This window comes from Schistocerca cancellata, chromosome 3 (assembly GCF_023864275.1).
Source record: "Schistocerca cancellata isolate TAMUIC-IGC-003103 chromosome 3, iqSchCanc2.1, whole genome shotgun sequence".
In the NCBI taxonomy this organism is placed as follows: Eukaryota; Metazoa; Arthropoda; class Insecta; order Orthoptera; family Acrididae; genus Schistocerca; species Schistocerca cancellata.
In genome coordinates, this window is record NC_064628.1 from 716989949 (window position 1) to 717011093 (window position 21145).

At 40.2% G+C, this 21145-nt stretch overlaps 1 protein-coding gene across 1 annotated transcript in view; it reads left to right on the forward strand.

Moving 5' to 3' along the window:
- Positions 1–21145, forward strand: part of LOC126175726 (A disintegrin and metalloproteinase with thrombospondin motifs adt-1-like) — a 184225-nt gene that overhangs the window by 48332 nt on the left and 114748 nt on the right. Inside the window, exons 4-6 of the mRNA XM_049922664.1 lie at positions 718–979; positions 1455–1560; positions 20929–21063. Of these exons, the coding sequence (XP_049778621.1) occupies positions 718–979; positions 1455–1560; positions 20929–21063 (503 nt within the window). The remainder of the gene's footprint in view (positions 1–717; positions 980–1454; positions 1561–20928; positions 21064–21145) is intronic.

Below are 21145 nucleotides of genomic sequence, written 5' to 3' on the forward strand. Positions count from 1 at the left end.
AAGTCACTGTACCACATTACTTTATGATTGCCTAATAAAATGCAGACTAGAAATATTACCCCACATATCATAAGTAGTGTGTTTAATCACAAACCTGTGGAGAATTTTGCTTAGCCAATTCAGTTGGGAGACTATATGACACCATTAACAACTATACTTTCCTGGAACTAATCTATGCTCTCATTAGACATATGCTCCTGAAGCTAGAGATAGTGTTAACCATTCTCTGTGCATTGGTCCGAGTTTGGTGGTGGACAGGAGATGGGAAGAGGGAGTCACATTCCACCACAGTGTGCCTCTTTACGGATTGCAGGTGTATCATACTTAATTGAATTATGGTGTGGTCTTTTGCCACAGTGGTATCAAGTTAACACTCAACAAAAAGACAAAATACTCTACGTTGCATATGAATCTGCATCAGCACAATACCTTCAACAGGACTCTATTTTATTACAAATTTAGAAGTGGACAGCATTCTTTTGACTTTCATTTGTAATTTACATTCCTAGTGACTTTATTGTTGGCAGGACATTAAACTTTAGCCTAATTTACTTTCTTAGTGAGTTGTAAAATTGTTGTAAATTGAAATGAATGCAGCTCCTGGTCAGTAATGTTCCTATCCAACAAAATGATTGCATTTATTAACTGTGCAAATACCTCCTCAAATTTTGTACTGATACTTGATAAGTGTGTGAGAGTTTTCATTCCTTCTTTCAGGTTCAGTTATTATATCATGATCCATCTCTGGGTAGGCATGTGAATTTTGTGCTCAAGAGATTGGAAATCCTCCACACAGATCCGCCAGGTCTTCATCGTCACCACAACATTGACACATTTCTCAGTAGTTTCTGTTCATGGCAGAGTACTCAAAATACTGGCACAGATTCTGATCCATTCCATTGGGATCATGCACTCATTCTTACTGGTCTGGATCTCTATGTTGTCAGCAAAAATGGAAAGCTCAGCAGTCAAGTAGTTGGTGAGTTCTTGCAAATCATTAGGTAGTGAAGGTGTTTCAAATGTGCAGTTTTTTTTGCTTTTTGTATATAATCTTCTTTTACAGTTTCTGATGTGTCTCTAACAGATGCTGAATATTAGCAAAGTAGTCTCTAATTATAAATAAGCCAGTAAACTTACAGAAATTAAAGAGTCCCTCCATCAGGAAATATTCATTTCCAATATTTAAGTGGTAAATTTTAGGGTTGTGGTAGACGCAAAAAAATCAACAGGCAATTTCTCTTCTTATGTCAACACATAAAAGCCTTCAAAATGATTAGTAATAGGGCTTTTCATTAGTTGATACAGGGACAGGAATTGTCCATTGTCTTTTTTCATCTACTACACCATTTCTTCCCTTAAACTTGCCTCTGGAAACAAAGTAAATATTTTATTATATACAAATTCATTTCATTCTCGCAATGGCCAGATAAATTAAGAAAAATTATTTGTTTCAGGCCTGGCTCCTGTAGCTGGTATGTGTGCTCCAACAAGCAGCTGTACTGTGAACGAGGGACGCCATTTTGAAAGTGTTTATGTTGTGGCTCATGAGATTGGACACAAGTGAGGAAAACTGCAGTATAGGCCTAAACATAATCTTGGTATATCATTTCGAACATTAACCAGATGTGTTAAAAATGCTCATAAATTATGGATTAACCACTATGAAGTGCATACACTTGCTTATTTCTCCAATACAATTCTGTAATAGGGTAAATCCTTAAGCAAAAGAGCATAACAATATGCCCTACAGCACAAGAACTACTGTGCAGTTCCAGTCTATCTGTAATTCATACTGACTTATTCTTTAAAAATTATAGATCCTTGTGATCTCTAAGCTTTCCTGGCACATAAACTTTTTGAATAGGTCATTAGTAATGTTAAATGGAAAATCTGTTAAAACCACTGATATTTCTGTGGGCAATGTCCCTGTCATCCTCAAGGTACAAACTGCAGTTTCTGTTGAAGCATCTTATGCAGTATCCTTTAGCTCCAGCTTCTGTTCCTCATTGAGAATATACTGACAATAATTCAGGGTAAAGTGGCACTCCACTATATTGCAGCTTAGATATATCAGCATACCTGAACACCGCCTACTGCACACTATAAACAAGAATAACAGGATGTATTGAATCATGAGCAACACTGCTCTAATTAATGTCCTTGCACTTCACTCTATGAGGGAATTTGAAGAACATCAAGTATACCACCCAGGTGGTATTAGAGAGGAGCTAGTTGTGCAAATGATCACTTATTTTTGACAAATTCAACACAAACTTCAGATCTAGAAACGAATATGCTGATATAGGTCAGTGTAATGAATGTAAATACATTTAAAAGACAGTGTCATTTTCCTTTTTTGCCATATTAATTTTATTTGTTCACAAATAGTTTCTTCATTCTACACCATTCTCAGGTGATTTTCTGGCTCTGCAATAGAAAACTTTGTCCTACATTTTGAAGTGTCAGTGTTCTGAAATTTGTATTTTCTATTTGTTTCAGTTCACAAATGCTATCGTATTGGTTTGATGCCTTGACAAGTCAATATATAAGACATAGTTTTCTATTGCAGAAACACAAAATCACTTAGGAATGGCCTAGAAGGTTGAAACTAGTTGTTGAACAAATAAAATTAATTCAGAAGAAGTGGAAAATGACACAATCTTTTAATAAATTCAGTGCCGGTGAACCACTATGAAGAAAATGTAAACAACACATAACATTTTAAAAGACCCAGTATATTTTATTGAAGCAACTATTTGACATCTTCAAGTGGTTGCAATAGTCACTGCTGCAAGACATGACTAGTGATAATTGTATGGAAAGGTCCAAATTTAAGTTAATAATAATAATAATAATGTTTATTCAACATCGAATAATCAAATACAATCCCTAGAAATAATACAGTTTCAGAACATCATACAGATTATTCTTCTGAATACGTCAGTTTATAAATTACAAACTAAAGATTTGTTTGTATTAATAAATTTTACATTTTGATGGATTTTACGTCTGGTAGTATACAATCACGATATTACAAATATTGTTTTTATCAACATTATAATAGTTGTAGGTTACTTAAAACTATGAGCTTGACATACTTATGAAACACTTTTCATACAGATATAATACTCGTCTAGGGAATAAAAAGGGTTATCAATTAGAATTCTTTTTAGCTGATCTTTTAATTTGTTAATAGGAAGGGTTGTGAGACTTTTTGGTAGGGCATTGGCCAGCTTCAGACCAGCATGAAGTGCATTTTTTTCATATAAAGCTGTTCTGTGGCTATTTACATGGCAAATGAACTTTTGCCTTGTATCATATTGGTGCAGGTCACAGTTGAAATTTGGATTTATTGTTTTCACAAGCAATATAACTTTCAATATGTACACACCTATAATGGTAAGCACACCTAATTTTGGGAACAGATTCCGACATGATTCTCGAGGTTTGGCACCACAAATAATTCTGATAACTTTTTTCTGTAGTATTAATAATGTACTTATTAATGATATGAATATAATAGAGGGAAACATTCCACGTGGGAAAAATATATTTAAAAAGAAAGATGATGAGACTTACCAAACAAAAGCGCTGGCAGGTCGATAGACACACAAACAAACACAAACATACACACAAAAATCTAGCTTTCGCAACCAATGGTTGCCTCGTCAGGAAAGAGGGAAGGAGAAGGAAAGACAAAAGGATATGGGTTTTAAGGGAGAGGGTAAGGAGTCATTCCAATCCCGGGAGCGGAAAGACTTACCTTTGGGGGAAAAAGGACAGGTATACACTCGCACACACACACATATCCATCCGCATATACAAACACAAGCAGACATTTGTAAAGGCAAAGAGTTTGGGCAGAGAGGTCAGTCGGGACGGAAGTACAGAGGCAAAGATGATGTTGAAAGACAGGTGAGGTATGAGCGGCGGCAGATTGAAATTAGAAATTAGCGGAGATTGAGGCCTGGCGGATAGCGAGAAGAGAGGATATGCTGAAGGGCAAGTTCCCATCTCCGGAGTTCAGACAGGTTGGTGTTAGTGGGAAGTATCCAGATAACCCGGACGGTGTAACACTGTGCCAAGATGTGCTGGCCGTGCACCAAGGCATGTTTAGCCACAGGGTGATCCTCATTACCAACAAACACTGTCTGCCTGTGTCCATTCATGCGAATGGACAGTTTGTTGCTGGTCATTCCCACATAGAACGCTTCACAGTGTAGGCAGGTCAGTTGGTAAATCACGTGGGTGCTTTCACACGTGGCTCTGCCTTTGATCGTGTACACCTTCCGGGTTACAGGACTGGAATAGGTGGTGGTGGGAGGGTGCATGGGACAGGTTTTACACCGGGGGCGGTTACAGGGGTATGAGCCAGAGGGTAGGGAAGGTGGTTTGGGGATTTCATGGGGATGAACTAAGAGGTTACGAAGGTTAGGTGGACGGCGGAAAGACACTCTTGGTGGAGTGGGGAGGATTTCATGAAGGATGGATCTCATTTCAGGGCAGGATTTGAGGAAGTCGTATCCCTGCTGGAGAGTCACATTCAGAATCTGATCCAGTCCCGGAAAGTATCCTGTCACAAGTGGGGCACTTTTGGGGTTCTTCTGTGGAAGGTTCCGGGTTTGAGGAGATGAGGAAATGGCTCTGGTTATTTGCTTCTGTACCAGGTCGGGAGGGTAGTTACGGGATGCAAAAGCTGTTTTCAGGTTGTTGGTGTAATGATTCAAGGATTCCGGACTGGAGCAGATTCGTTTGCCATGAAGACCTAGGCTGTAGGGAAGGGACCGTTTGATGTGGAATGGGTGGCAGCTGTCATCTCCTCAAACCCGGAACCTTCCACAGAAGAACCCCAAAAGTGCCCCACTTGTGACAGGATACTTTCCGGGACTGGATCAGATTCTGAATGTGACTCTCCAGCAGGGATACGACTTCCTCAAATCCTGCCCTGAAATGAGATCCATCCTTCATGAAATCCTCCCCACTCCACCAAGAGTGTCTTTCCGCCGTCCACCTAACCTTCGTAACCTCTTAGTTCATCCCCATGAAATCCCCAAACCACCTTCCCTACCCTCTGGCTCCTACCCCTGTAACCGCCCCCGGTGTAAAACCTGTCCCATGCACCCTCCCACCACCACCTATTCCAGTCCTGTAACCCGGAAGGTGTACACGATCAAAGGCAGAGCCACGTGTGAAAGCACCCACGTGATTTACCAACTGACCTGCCTACACTGTGAAGCGTTCTATGTGGGAATGACCAGCAACAAACTGTCCATTCGCATGAATGGACACAGGCAGACAGTGTTTGTTGGTAATGAGGATCACCCTGTGGCTAAACATGCCTTGGTGCACGGCCAGCACATCTTGGCACAGTGTTACACCGTCCGGGTTATCTGGATACTTCCCACTAACACCAACCTGTCTGAACTCCGGAGATGGGAACTTGCCCTTCAGCATATCCTCTCTTCTCGCTATCCGCCAGGCCTCAATCTCCGCTAATTTCTAATTTCAATCTGCCGCCGCTCATACCTCACCTGTCTTTCAACATCATCTTTGCCTCTGTACTTCCGTCCCGACTGACCTCTCTGCCCAAACTCTTTGCCTTTACAAATGTCTGCTTGTGTTTGTATATGCGGATGGATATGTGTGTGTGTGCGAGTGTATACCTGTCCTTTTTCCCCCTAAGGTAAGTCTTTCCGCTCCCGGGATTGGAATGACTCCTTACCCTCTCCCTTAAAACCCATATCCTTTTGTCTTTCCTTCTCCTTCCCTCTTTCCTGACGAGGCAACCGTTGGTTGCGAAAGCTAGATTTTTGTGTGTATGTTTGTGTTTGTTTGTGTGTCTATCGACCTGCCAGCGCTTTTGTTTGGTAAGTCTCATCATCTTTCTTTTTAAATATAATAATGTACTTAGGTTGGCTTGAGTTGTTGCACCCCATATTTCTACAGCATAGTTTAAGTTTGATGAAAATAGGGCATGATAAGCAATTTTTAGTACACCCATGTCCTTACAATATTTGCTAATCATATTTATAGCAAACACATTCTTCGACAGCTTACATGCTAAGGAATCAATATGCATGTCCCATTTGAGGCTGTCCTGGATTGTAATTCCCAAGAACTTTGTCCATTTTTCCTTTTTTACAATGGCATTTCCTATGGATAATTTCATGTCAAATTCTATTTGTTTCCTTGTCTTAAATTCCATCATTGCAGTCTCTGAAGCACTTACATTTAGATGGCTTTCATTAAAGTTTGGCAGTTGCTGCTTGAATATCACTAGCCACAAAGAGAGGCGAGACAACAAGGTGACACCAATGAATACTCAGTAGTTCCCCCAAATCATGTCTTTAGATTTCAACTTTCCAGTACATTCACAGTAGTTAGTGCCAAATTGTATGTAATCTTTATGGTGGTGCAAAAGGTTAAGCATCTTTGAACAAATAAATTTCAGCTTCACTTCTCTCAGTACATTAGAAAAACTGTAACTAACATATCTAGCAAAAAATACAGGGCTAATTTTCTCTTCTGCAAACAAATGGAGAACCAAATATCACTCTGATGGGTAATGGGGGACATACTTATCTGCAAAAATGAGCAAACAGACAAAGCAGCTGCAACACAATGCTCCAGTCCCCTACAAGCTGTCATCTCACTGTTGAGTCAGAGAGCTAAGGACCTGTGTAATAGCTTCTCTATTACCAGAAACTGTAAGGAGGGCCACAGTCACACAAGGGGTGTGATCCCTGTGGTTAATAGGTCCAGGCAGACAGGTTTTTTAGGTTAAAGCCAAAGTCCAGACAAACAACAACCAAGATAAATAGAATAAAAGAATCTTCATGTACAGTAAATAGGGACAAAGCTAAGGGCAGTACAACTTGCTTCATGGAAATATCAGGGGAATAAAAGATAAAGTAGATGAGCTATTAGTGTGTTTAGATGACCTCAAAAATAAGAATGAGATTGATGCACTCTGTCTGTCTGAACACCATGTAACTGTGGGGATGGATAGTGTCAGTATAAATAGGTATAATTTAGCATCTTACACTTGTACACAATCTGTATATTGAGCAAGCAGTAAAGGAGACAAAAGAAAAATTCAGAGTAGGTATTAAAATACATGGAGAAAAAATAAAAACTTTGCGGTTTGCTGATGACATTGTAATTCTGTCAGAGACAGCAAAGGACTTGGAAGAGCAGTTGAACGGAATGGACAGTGTCTTGAAAGGAGGCTATAAGATGAACATCAACAAAAGCAAAACGAGGATAATGGAATGTAGTCGAATTAAGTCGGGTGATGTTGAGAGTATTAGATTAGGAAATGAGACACTTAAAGTAGTAAAGGAGTTTTGCTATTTGGGGAGCAAAATAACTGATGATGGTTGAAGTAGAGAGGATATAAAATGTAGACTGGCAATGGGAAGGAAAGCGTTTCTAAAGGAGAGAAATTTGTTAACATCAAGTATAGATTTAAGTGTAAGGAAGTCATTTTTGAAAGTATTTGTATGGAGTGTAGCCATGTATGGAAGTGAAACATGGACAATAAATAGTTTGGACAAGAAGAGAATGGAAGCTTTTGAAATGTGGTGCTACAGAAGAATGCTGAAGATTAGATGTGTAGATCACATAACTAATGAGGAGGTATTGAATAGAATTGGGGAGAAGAGGAGTTTGTGGCACAACTTGACTAGAAGAAGGGATTGGTTGGTAAGATATGTTCTGAGGCATCAAGGGATCACCAATTTAGTATTGGAGGGGAGTGTGGAGGGTAAAAATCGTAGAGGGAGACAAAGAGATTAATACATTAAGCAGATTCAGAAGGATATAGGTTGCAGTAGGTACTGGGAGATGAAGAAGCTTGCACAGGATAGAGTAGCATGGAGAGCTGCACCAAACTAGTCTTAGGACAGAAGACAACAACAACAACAGCAACACACTTGTAGATCTAGAATGGGTAAAGGAGGAGTTGCCATTTCATAGTACAAGGGTATAAATACAAAACTTTAGAAGTAGGTAAATTTTGTATCGATAAGCACTTTGAGTTTTGTGCATGTGAACTTCAGCTAGATACTGTAGTATTGATATTAGCAACAGTATACAGGTCCCAATTATGAGACTGGGAGCTATCCATAAAAAAGTTTGACTCCTTATTATGCTGTCTGCCAGACAAAAAGAAGAAGTTATTAATCTGTGGTGATTTCAATGTAAACTTTGTAAGTAATTCTGATAGGAAAAATGAACTAGAAGTGTTATTAACAACATATAACTTAGAATCAGTGGTAAATTTCCCTACATGTGTAGCTCAAGACAGTAGCACTCTAATAGATAATGTATTTGTACAGAAAGAGTATGCAAAACAAACACATGCTTTCCCTGTGGTAAATGGATTGTCAGCCCATGATGCACAGCTGAGTAACTTACAAAACCTAACAAGGTGTACAGTTCAGAAACCATTAAGTAAAAGTGTGAGGTTGCTCCAGCCAGTATCTATGGAGCACTTCACAGAAAGTTTAAGAAATGTTAATTGGGGAGATATTTATAATGAGCCAAATGCTAATGATACATGCAACATATTTCTTGATAAATTTATACCCCTTTTTGAGCATTGTTTCCCAAAGAAAATTACAAAATGTAACACCATGCACTTTCCAAAGAAACCTTGGATTACTACAGGTATTAAAGTGTCTTCAGAAAGAAAAAGAAAACTGTATGAGACAGAAAGAATTAGTAAAGATCCAGAAGTAGTTTTACACTATAAATATTATTGTAACACACTGAGAAAAGTTGTATGGAAATCAAGAAATCTGTATGTTAGAGAAGAAATTAACAACTCCAGCAATAAAATCAAATCAATATGGAATGTTGTTAGAAGGGAGACAGGAAAATTAACCACTGGGGTAGGTAGTATTACTATTAAAGAAAATGAGACCATCCTAACCAACAGTACACAAGTACCTAATGTATTTAACAACCATTTCGTAAGTGTAAGAGAAAAAATTGGTGAGAATAGTTCAAAAGAAAAAGCCAGGCAGTACATGGAAGAGTCAGTTTAGAAAAATTTTGGTCAGATTAAGTTTCACCTAACAACCTCTTGCGAAATAAGTAAAATTATTAAATCTTTGAAAAATAAATGTTCTGTTGGAGTAGATGACATCTCTAATAAGATATTAAAACAATGTGGAGCAATTACAGCTGATGTCCTGCATCACATGTGTAATGCATCACTAACTCAAGGTATTTTCCCAGACAGGTTAAAATATGCCATTGTCAACACTGCTCTACAGAAAGGGGGACACCACAGATGTCAATAATTATCAGCCAGTATCCTTGCTTACAGCATTTTCAAAAATCTTCAAGAAAATAATGTACTCAAGAGTGGTTAGCCATCTCAACAGTAATGGGATACTTAGTAAATCACAGTTCGGATTTCAAAAATGCTGTTCCACAGAGACAGCAATATATAATTTCACTGTCTACATAATAGAGTCTTTAAATAGTAAAATGTCACCAATAGGAATTTTCTGTGAGTTGTCCAAAGCACTTGATTGTGTGAACCATGACATTCTGTTACAGAAATTACAGTTCTATGGTATAAATGGAATATCATATGAGTGCTTTAAGTCATACCTACAGAACAGGAAACAAAAAGTTTCTTTATATGGGTCAAGTGATTTAAATAAGTTTGCCACTCCATCTAACTGGAGTGAAATTATGTTAGGTGTTCCACAGTGTTCAATCAAGAGTCCCCTTCTGTTCTTGATATACGTGAATGACTTCCCTTCTTATTTGAAACAAGAAGCTGAACTGACACTTTTTGCTGATGATGTGAGCATAATTATTAATCCACTAAAAGAAACTCCAATTGAAAATGATACAAATAAGGTCTTTGGAAAAGTCATGAATTGGTTTTCTGCAAATGGGCTTGCTCTAAACTTTGAAAAAAACACAGTGAATCCCATTTTCTGCTGCAAAAAGTGCAGTTCCTTCAGTAAATATAACACATCATCAGAAGTCAGTAGATGGGGTAGGGCATACTAAGTTTTTGGGTGTACATATAGATGAGAATCTTAATTGGAAAATTCATATTATAGAAATTAGTAAGCTAACATACTCTCTGATGTCATACGGAATAATATTTTGGGGTAACTCAACACTTGGACAAAAAGTATTCACTGCTCAAAAGAAAGTGGTCAGAATAATGTATTGGGGTCATAATTGCACATCTTGTAGGCATTTTTTTAGAAGACTGCGAATTCTTACAACAGCCTCACAGTACATTTACTCACTAATTAAATTTGTTCTCAACAACATGGACCAGTTTAAAAACAAGTGACATTCATGATTATAATACCAGAAAAAATAAAGACTTACACTATTATTTACTCAACCTATCTTTGACACACAAAGGGGTAAAATATGCTGCTATAAATTTTTTTTACAAATTACCAATGAAATAAAATGGCTGACAGACAGCAGTAATAGCTTAAAAAATTAATTGAAATCATATCTCCTTGACAACTCCATCTATACCATAGATGAATTCTTGAATAGGAATAAATAAATCAACAATTGTAGTATATGCATGTTGTGCCATTTAAGGGAATAGGGTAAATAATAGAAATATTAATCATTAACTCTGTATTGTAATACATACACACACCACACACACACACACACACACACACACACACACACACACACACACATATATATATATATATATATATATATATATAGTTATAATAGAAGGAAACATTCCACGAAGGAAAAATATATTTAAAAAACAAAGATGATGTGACTTACCAAACGAAAGTGCTGGCAGGTCGACAGACACACAAACAAACACAAACATACACACAAAATCCAAGCTTTCGCAACCAACGGTTGCCTCGTCAGGAAAGAGGGAAGGAGAAGGAAAGACAAAAGGATATGGGTTTTAAGGGAGAGGGTAAGGAGTCATTCCAATCCCGGGAGCGGAAAGACTTACCTTAGGGGGAAAAAAGGACAGGTATACACTCGCACACACACACATATCCATCCACACATACACAGACACAAGCAGACATTTGTAAAGGCAAAGAGTTTGGGCAGAGATGTCAGTCGGGACGGAAGTACAGAGGCAAAGATGATGTTGAAAGACAGGTGAGGTATGAGCGGCGGCAGATTGAAATTAGAAATTAGCGGAGATTGAGGCCTGGCGGATAGCGAGAAGAGAGGATATGCTGAAGGGCAAGTTCCCATCTCCGGAGTTCTGACAGGTTGGTGTTAGTGGGAAGTATCCAGATAACCCGGACGGTGTAACACTGTGCCAAGATGTGCTGGCCGTGCACCAAGGCATGTTTAGCCACAGGGTGATCCTCATTACCAACAAACACTGTCTGCCTGTGTCCATTCATGCGAATGGACAGTTTGTTGCTGGTCATTCCCACATAGAATGCATCACAGTGTAGGCAGGCCAGTTGGTAGATCACGTGGGTGCTTTCACACGTGGCTCTGCCTTTGATTGTGTACACCTTCCGGGTTACAGGACTGGAGTAGGTGGTGGTGGGAGGGTGCATGGGACAGGTTTTACACCGGGGGCGGTTACAAGGGTAGGAGCCAGAGGGTAGGGAAGGTGGTTTGGGGATTTCATAGGGATGAACCAAGAGGTTACGAAGGTTAGGTGGACGGCGGAAAGACACTCTTGGTGGAGTGGGGAGGATTTCATGAAGGATGGATCTCATTTCAGGGCAGGATTTGAGGAAGTTGTATCCCTGCTGGAGAGCCACATTCAGAATCTGATCCAGTCCCGGAAAGTATCCTGTCACAAGTGGGGCACTTTTGTGCTTCTTCTGTGGGAGGTTCTGGGTTTGTAAACAAATGTCTGCTTGTGTCTGTGTATATGCGGATGGATATGTGTGTGTGTGCGCGAGTGTATACCTGTCCTTTTTTCCCCCTAAGGTAAGTCTTTCCGCTCCCGGGATTGGAATGACTCCTTACCCTCTCCCTTAAAACCCATATCCTTTTGTCTTCCCTTCTCCTTCCCTCTTTCCTGACGAGGCAACCGTTGGTTGCGAAAGCTAGATTTTTGTGTGTATGTTTGTGTTTGTTTGTGTGTCTATCGACCTGCCAGCGCTTTTGTTTGGTAAGTCTCATCATCTTTCTTTTTAATTATATATATATATATATATATATATATATATATATATATTTAAAAAGAAAGATGATGAGACTTACCCAACAAAAGCGCTGGCAGGTCAGTTGGTAGATCACGTGGGTGCTTTCACACGTGGCTCTGCCTTTGATTGTGTACACCTTCCGGGTTACAGGACTATTGACCTGCCAGCGCTTTTGTTGGGTAAGTCTCATCATCTTTCTTTTTAAATATATTTTTCCCACGTGGAATGTTTCCCTCTATTATATTCATATATATATATATATATATATATATATATATATATATATATATATATATATATATATATATATATATATATATATATATATATTAAAAATCTTGTTTCATATGTGCATTTCTTGTGCACTTGACACATTCCACATCATTACGGCTACTGTACCGTGCGAATGATCAATGAAACACACAACCAACTTCCTAAGGATAGCAAGTGGTGAGAAGCAATTGCCAATGATCACTGTCTGTCAATAACGTACTTACAAAACCAGCCTGTTGCATCTCTGAGTAAGACACCTCACTGATGTGTGGTGCTAGCGGCACACAGATTACTGTACACTAGATTTTATATTTTGAAGGTAGAGGAGAATCAAACTTAAGTGGGAATCTGTCCTCTACAGGGTTATTACAAATGATTGAAGCGATTTCACAGCTCTACAATAACTTTATTATTTGAGATATTTTCACAATGCTTTGCACACACAGACAAAAGCTCAAAAAGTTTTTTTAGGCATTCACAAATGTTCGATATGTGCCCCTTTAGTGATTCGGCAGACATCAAGCCGATAATCAAGTTCCTCCCACACTCGGCGCAGCATGTCCCCATCAATGAGTTCGAAAGCATTGTTGATGCGAGCTCGCAGTTCTGGCACGTTTCTTGGTAGAGGAGGTTTAAACACTGAATCTTTCACATAATCCCACAGAAAGAAATCGCATAGGGTTAAGTTGGGAGAGCGTGGAGGCCATGACATGAATTGCTGATCATGATCTCCACCACGACCGATCCATCGGTTTTCCAATCTCCTGTTTAAGAAATGCCGAATATCATGATGGAAGTGCGGTGGAGCACCATCCTGTTGAAAGATGAAGTCGGCGCTGTCGGTCTCCAGTTGTGGCATGAGCCAATTTTCCAGCATGTCCAGATACACATGTCCTGTAAAGTTTTTTTCGCAGAAGAAAAAGGGGCCGTAAACTTTAAACCGTGAGATTGCACAAAACACGCTAACTTTTGGTGAATTGCAAATTTGCTGCACGAATGCGTGAGGATTCTCTACCGCCCAGATTCGCACATTGTGTCTGTTCACTTCACCATTAAGAAAAAATGTTGCTTCATCACTGAAAACAAGTTTCGCACTGAACGCATCATCTTCCATGAGCTGTTGCAACCGTGCCGAAAATTCAAAGCGTTTGACTTTGTCATCGGGTGTCAGGGCTTGTAGCAATTGTAAACGGTAAGGCTTCTGCTTTAGCCTTTTCCGTAAGATTTTCCAAACCATCGTCTGTGGTACGTTTAGCTTCCTGCTTGCTTTATTCGTCGACTTCCGCGAGCTACGCGTGAAACTTGCCCGCACGCGTTCAACCGTTTCTTCGCTCACTGCAGGCCGACCCGTTGATTTCCCCTTACAGAGGCATCCAGACGCTTTAAACTGCGCATACCATCGCCGAATGGAGTTAGCAGTTGGTGGATATTTGCTGAACTTTGTCCTGAAGTGTCGTTGCACTGTTATGACTGACTGATGTGAGTGCATTTCAAGCACGACATACGCTTTCTCGGCTCCTGTCGCCATTTTGTCTCACTGAGCTCTCGAGCGCTCTGGCGGCAGAAACCTGAAGTGCGGCTTCAGCCGAACAAAACTTTATGAGTTTTCTACGTATCTGTAGTGTGTCGTGACCATATGTCAATGAATGGAGCTACAGTGAATTTATGAAATCGCTTCAATCATTTGTAATAGCCCTGTACTTTAAATGACAATAATGTCATCATATTAAAACTTCCAGAATTTAATGTATTGCCTGGGCTCCAGCAGAAGATATTAATGGAGTGAAGGATGTACCAGTACTGTTTCTACCCTTCACATCAATAACACCACCACTTCAGTTCTGTTAATAGTGCTATGAATGTTCTTTCACAGTGGTCTGCAATTGGTCTCTCTCTCTCCTTTCACTCTCTACAGCTACATACATACTCTGCAAGCCAACAAGATGAATGGTGCAGCATACTTTGTATCACTGTTGGTGACTCCCTTTCCCTTCCATTTGCAAATGGAGCAATGACCTATATGCTTCCATATGAAGCCCTGGTTCTCTTATCTTGTCTTCATTGTACTTGTACAAGATGTGCATTAGCAGCAGTAGAATGATTCTTTAGTCTGTTGTAAATGTTGGTTCTCTAAATTTTCTCAACAATATTGCATGTAAAGACATGGCTCCCAATTTGAGTTCACAGAGCATTTACATAATATCTGTGTACTGACAGAAACTATTGGCAAAAATCTAGCAGAATGCCTCTGAATTGCTGTGATGTCTTCCTTTAATCTGATCTCATACAAATACTGAAAACCAGAACTTTATTAAAGACTGGGCAGAAGTGTTCTATACATGGTCTCCTTTATAGATAATCTACACTTTCCTAGAACTCTCCAAATAAACTGAAGTCAACCATTTGCCTTCCATACAAGTGACCTTGTGTGTTCATTCCATTTCATGTCTCTTAAAAACATTACATCAAGCTAGTTAATCAATGTGACTGAATCAAACAGCCCACAACTAATACTGAATTTGCTCTGAATTTACTCATCTGTTGTAACTTACGTTTTTCCACATTTAAAGCAAGCTGCTATGCATCATACCAAATAGAAATTCTGACAAAACCACCCTGTATCCTCCTATAGTCACCCAAAAATGAAACTTTCCTGTATGCTCCAGCACCATCAGCGAACAATCACAAACTGAAACTTCCTGGCAGATTAAAACTGTGTGCTGGACCGAGACTCAAACTCAGGACCTTTGCCTTTTGCGGGCAAGTGCTCTACACTTGAGCACTTGCCCGTGAAAGGCAAAGGTCCCGAGTTTGAGTCTCGGTCTGGCACACAGTTTTAATCTGCCAGGAAGTTTCATATCAGTGCGCACTCCGCTGCAGAGTGAAAATCTCATTCTGGAAACATCTCCCAGGCTGTGGCTAAGCCATGTCTCAGCACTATCCTTTCCTTCAGGAGTGCTAGTTCTGCAAGGTTCGCAGGAGAGCTTCTGTAAAGTTTGGAAGGTAGGAGATGAGATACTGACAGAAGCAAAGCTGTGAGGACGGGGTGTGAGTCATGCTTGGGTATCTCAGTTGGTAGAGCACTTGCCCATGAAAGGCAAAGGTCCCAAGTTTGAGTCTTGGTCCGGCACACAGTTTTAATCTGCCAGGAAGTTTCATATCAGCGCACACTCTGCTGCAGAGTGAAAATCTCATTCTGGAATCACAAACTGCTGCTCAGCCTATCTGTCAGGTTGTTTATATGTACCGAGATCAAGAGTGGTCCTATTACACTTCCCTGGGGCTCCCTTGAAGATACCATTTTCTCTGATGAACATTCACCACCCAGAGCAATAGGCTGTATGACTATGCACAGCTCAATACTTTCATAATAAGCCTTTCCATGATACACATAATTTCTTCAGTGTCTTCAAATTGAGTTTATTTAGGACTTTTGCGATGTAGTTTCTGACTAAACAGAGCCTTGATAAATCAGATGAGATGGTTAACATATAAAATTTATACACTCCTGGAAATTGAAATAAGAACACCGTGAATTCATTGTCCCACGAAGGGGAAACTTTATTGACACATTCCTGGGGTCAGATACATCACATGATCACACTGACAGAACCACAGGCACATAGACACAGGCAACAGAGCATGCACAATGTCGGCACTAGTACAGTGTATATCCACCTTTCGCAGCAATGCAGGCTGCTATTCTCCCATGGAGACGATTGTAGAGATGCTGGATGTAGTCCTGTGGAACGGCTTGCCATTCCATTTCCACCTGGCACCTCAGTTGGACCAGCGTTCGTGCTGGACGTGCAGACCGTGTGAGACGACGCTTCATCCAGTCCCAAACATGCTCAATGGGGGACAGATCTGGAGATCTTGCTGGCCAGGGTAGTTGACTTACACCTTCTAGAGCACGTTGGGTGGCACGGGATACATGCGGACGTGCATTGTCCTGTTGGAACAGCAAGTTCCCTTGCCGGTCTAGGAATGGCAGAACGATGGGTTCGATGACGGTTTAGATGTACCGTGCACTATTCAGTGTCCCCTCGACGATCACCAGTGGTGTACGGCCAGTGTAGGAGATCTCTCCCCACACCATGATGCCGGGTGTTGGCCCTGTGTGCCTCGGTCGTATGCAGTCCTGATTGTGGCGCTCACCTGCACGGCGCCAAACACGCATATGACCATCATTGGCACCAAGGCAGAAGCGACTCTCATCGCTGAAGATGACACGTCTCCATTCGTCTCTCCATTCACGCCTGTTGCGACACCACTGGAGGCGGGCTGCACGATGTTGGGGCGTGAGCGGAAGACAGCGTAACGGTGTGCGGGACCGTAGCCCAGTTTCATGGAGATGGTTGCGAATGGTCCTCGCCGATACCCCAGGAGCAACAGTGTCCCTAATTTGCTGGGAAGTGGCGGTGCGGTCCCCTACGGCACTGCGTAGGATCCTACGGTCTTGGCGTGCATCCGTGCGTCGCTGCGGTCCGGTCCCAGGTCGACGGGCTCGTGCACCTTCCGCCGACCACTGGCGACAACATCGATGTACTGTGGAGACCTCACGCCCCACGTGTTGAGCAATTCGGCGGTACGTCCACCCGGCCTCCCGCATGCCCACTATATGCCCTCGCTCAAAGTCCGTCAACTGCACATATGGTTCACGTCCACGCTGTCGCGGCATGCTACCAGTGTTAAAGACTGCGATGGAGCTCTGTATGCCACGGCAAACTGGCTGACACTGATGGCGGCGGTGCACAAATGCTGCACAGCTAGCGCCATTCGACGGCCAACACCACGGTTCCTGGTGTGTCCGCTGTGCCGTGCGTGTGATCATTGCTTGTACAGCCCTCTCGCAGTGTCCGGAGCAAGTATGGTGGGTCTGACACACCGGTGTCAATGTGTTCTTTTTTCCATTTCCAGGAGTGTATATTCTAAAGATGAATATGATAAGAATATTATCTATACAGAATGAGATTTTCACTCTGCAGTGGAGTGTGCGCTGATATGAAACTTCCTGGCAGATTAAAACTGTGTGGCCGACCGAGACTCGAACTCGGGACCCTTGCCTTTCGCGGACAAGTGCTCTACCAACTGAGCTACCGAAGCACGACTCACGCCCGGTACTCACAGCTTATTATCTATAGTTGATAACCAAACATCTTACAGAAGCCCTTTGGGTATCTTGAGAGTCTTATATCTCGTACCAATACATTTACTCTCTAATGGTATCTATAGTTAATAATAAAAGTGAATTTAAGATGAACTGTGGAATTCACAGCTACAGTACTAGAATCAAAAATGATTTTCATACAGACCGTGCATCCCCATCTAGGGTTAAGAAAGAAACTGTATGACCCAGTGCAAAAGTCTTTAACAAGCCAGTGGCAGTCATGGAGTAGGAAACTGAAAATAATTTGACAGAATATTTGGACTTATATATGCAGTTTCCATTGATACTTATGTTTAAAATTTTTCACTATACAAGCAATAGGTAGTGTTCACTGTCAGCTGCTGTGGCCGAGCAGTTCTAGGCGCTTCAGTCCAGAGCCGCGCTGCTGCTACAGTCACAGGTTCGAATCCTGCCTTGGGCACGGATCTGTGTGATGTCCTTAGGTTAGTTAGGTTTCAGTAGTTCTATGTCTAGGGGACTGATGGCCTCAGATGTCAAGCCCCATACTGCTTAGAGCCATCTGAACCATCATCTAGCGTTCACTGAACTCAGAAAATTTATATGAAAGATTAGTACGAAGTAGCAGATAAAAATAGCAGCTCTGTAATCTAAATATAATTTCCATAATTATATCAAGACTAGTCATAATTTGTTGTCAGTAGACTTTACCAAAATAATGTTCGGTGGCTGCTTTTTTTTTGCCTCTTAGTCTATAACTTGAATTCTACCATATTTCTGAGAAGACTCCTTCATACATTACAAGTTTTATGAGCCCTTAAAAAATTCATATCATAATACACCTCTTGAAGGTGTCACTAGGAAAGTGATACTTTTGAAATCAAGAGCTCAAAGATAGCTCAGAGATTAAGAATAAAAATGAGTTATATGCGTGTGTTTAGTGAAGTTGGAAGTCTACGTTTTTATTTCTGATTTGTGTGTGTGTGTGTGTGTGTGTGTGTGTGTGTGTGTGTGTGTGTTTGAGAGAGAGAGAGAGAGAGAGAGAGAGAGAGAGAGACAGCGGATTGCACTCAACACAGTACTCAGTGAAGGACACGGAATTTACACAAACAGTGCAAACTGTGTTGTTTAAAGATACTATGTAGTTCTTAACTTAACAGGCAAAAATGAGTTACCTAGCACTGTGTATTCGCATAGGATATTGTCTATTTGCTGAGTGAGCTATCAGGACACACATTGAGGAGGCATTTCAGATCCCTGGCAGCCACCCAGATTTAGGCTTTCAGTATTTTCCAACACCAGTTAAAGCAAATGTCAGGATGGTTTATTTGAGAAAGACACAGCCAGTTCCTCCACCATCCCAGCTTGTGCTCTGTCTTTAATGACCTCACAATTGATAGGACTTAGACCCTAATCTGTCTTTGTTCTTCTTTTAATTGTTTGTGGTTTTAATTTCAACTCTATCTGCATTCATATGCTGAAAATCAAGATGAAATGCAATTTTACAGGTCCTGTCTATTGTGTTATATTGATGACAAATAAAAAGAATTAAATACGCAGTTGAATCCACACCTTTAGAATAAAACAAAATTTCTTCAGAGGAAAATATTTGAATGTTCTCATCTGCAAGATGTGTAGTTATAATTGTACAAGACAGCAGGGAGTGAAAAATTGCAAAATAAGCCAACATCCTCATCTTCAGGTTGACACAAAGAAAGAACTTCTTTGGTTAAAACATGCAGAACACAACTTCTTGAGTAGTTTATCTAATGTTGACTTTATTTTACCATATTATTGACTGATCTCAAGGAATTTTACAACAGGTCATTTTTTCTTGCTTGAAATAACTTGATGCATTGTAAGATTAAGATTTGAAATGTTTACTGCAGACCTGCTTTACATCTACATCTATTTACATACTCTGCAAACCCCTGTGAAGTTTATGGGAGGGTACTTCTCACTGTCACCACATACTAGGGTTTCTTCCATTTGTGTAGGGAGTATGGGGAGAAAAGCTACTTAAGTCCTTTTGTATGGTCTGTAAATAATCTAATATGTCTCTGCATTGCCTGTAGAAGTGATATGTAGAGGGCTGTAGTATCTTCCTCACTTAACACTGTTTCTCCAAACTTTGTAAGTAGGCTTTAGTGAGATAGCATAGCCAGCTCAGGTTTTTTCCATGTTTTTGTGATGCATTCCTTTGTATACAATCGGAATCCCCAGATAGTCATCTTAGGTATGTGTCCCACTCACTTGAGCAATAGTCTAAGATGGGTTGCACTAGTGTCTTATTGGCAGTCTTCTTTGTAGGTTGACTGCATTTTCTTAAGTTCCTATAAATGAACCGAAGTCTGTCACCTACTTTAACACTACTATCTACCACTCAATTCTTCCACTGTACACTGAGTGGTAGTTTTACTTAGTCCATTATTTGTGTAGCACCTGGAATTCTCTGTGATCATATTAGAGCTTCCCTTAAATATGGGGGAAGTGAAAGATGTCAGCTGTGATTCACAACCTGACAGCCAAGGACTACTACATTCTTACATTTAGTCAGGTGCACAACTTTTAGCTTTCCAAAATTTTTTAATAGTGCCACAGTTATGTTTAACACTTAAAGCATATTTTGATATAAAATTTTAATACTAGTACTCATAACATCAGTACATTAATGATGACTTTGTTTTTAGTTATGCAAGTAAACAATTTAAAGATTATCAGAGATTGGCTAAAGCACACAACCTGGGCTCTTCATAATTTTCTCTGCTGCTGAAGTCATGGCGATGAAAAAGTACTAACAGCTGCATTGCCATTAACTAAACTAGTATTTAGCTTTGCTTCCTTTCACTGGTTTGATCTAATGTAATATTCATGCTATAGGACTGATACCACCCACACTCATTACTATTAAATGAAACTGAATCAAAAATTACCTTGACATAAAACGGTAATAGTAATCTGCACTGAACATGAAGTACAGTGAAAATCTCAGTTGAGAGCCAATGGTCTCTTGATCTTGAACACAATTGTGACTCCATTTGTTTCCAAGTGCAGTTACCATTACCACGTATCACAAAGCAACTTTTCAACAAATTTAATTTTAGAGTAAAGAGTACAGCAAAGCCTTCCCTACAGCATCATGTCACAGTCAGTCAAACCGTTGATGCTGAGTGAAATACTCGATAACAATTCAGATAATAACAAATAAATATTATTTCATGCAGCTTTCTCATCATGACTTTTATTGAATGTATCTGAGCTGTTGAGCATCAGTTCCTTAAGATGTTTCTGTGTGTTACTGTGTTCTGACAACATACATAGTTATATTACGGTACTATCAAAAATGCACTCATGTGAATTATATATTTACAGCCTTGGAATGCGTCATGATGGGCCGCTAGCAGATAATGACTGTGATCCGGGTAGCTACATAATGTCTCCCACACTTGGAAGTGGTAAAATTACATGGTCTCCTTGCAGCCAGCGCTACTTGGAAGCTTTTTTAGAGTAAGATATTCAGTAAAAAATGAGAAAGTTATAACTATTTCCTGCATTTTGTCCTATCTAGAGAATTAAAATGACATTTTAG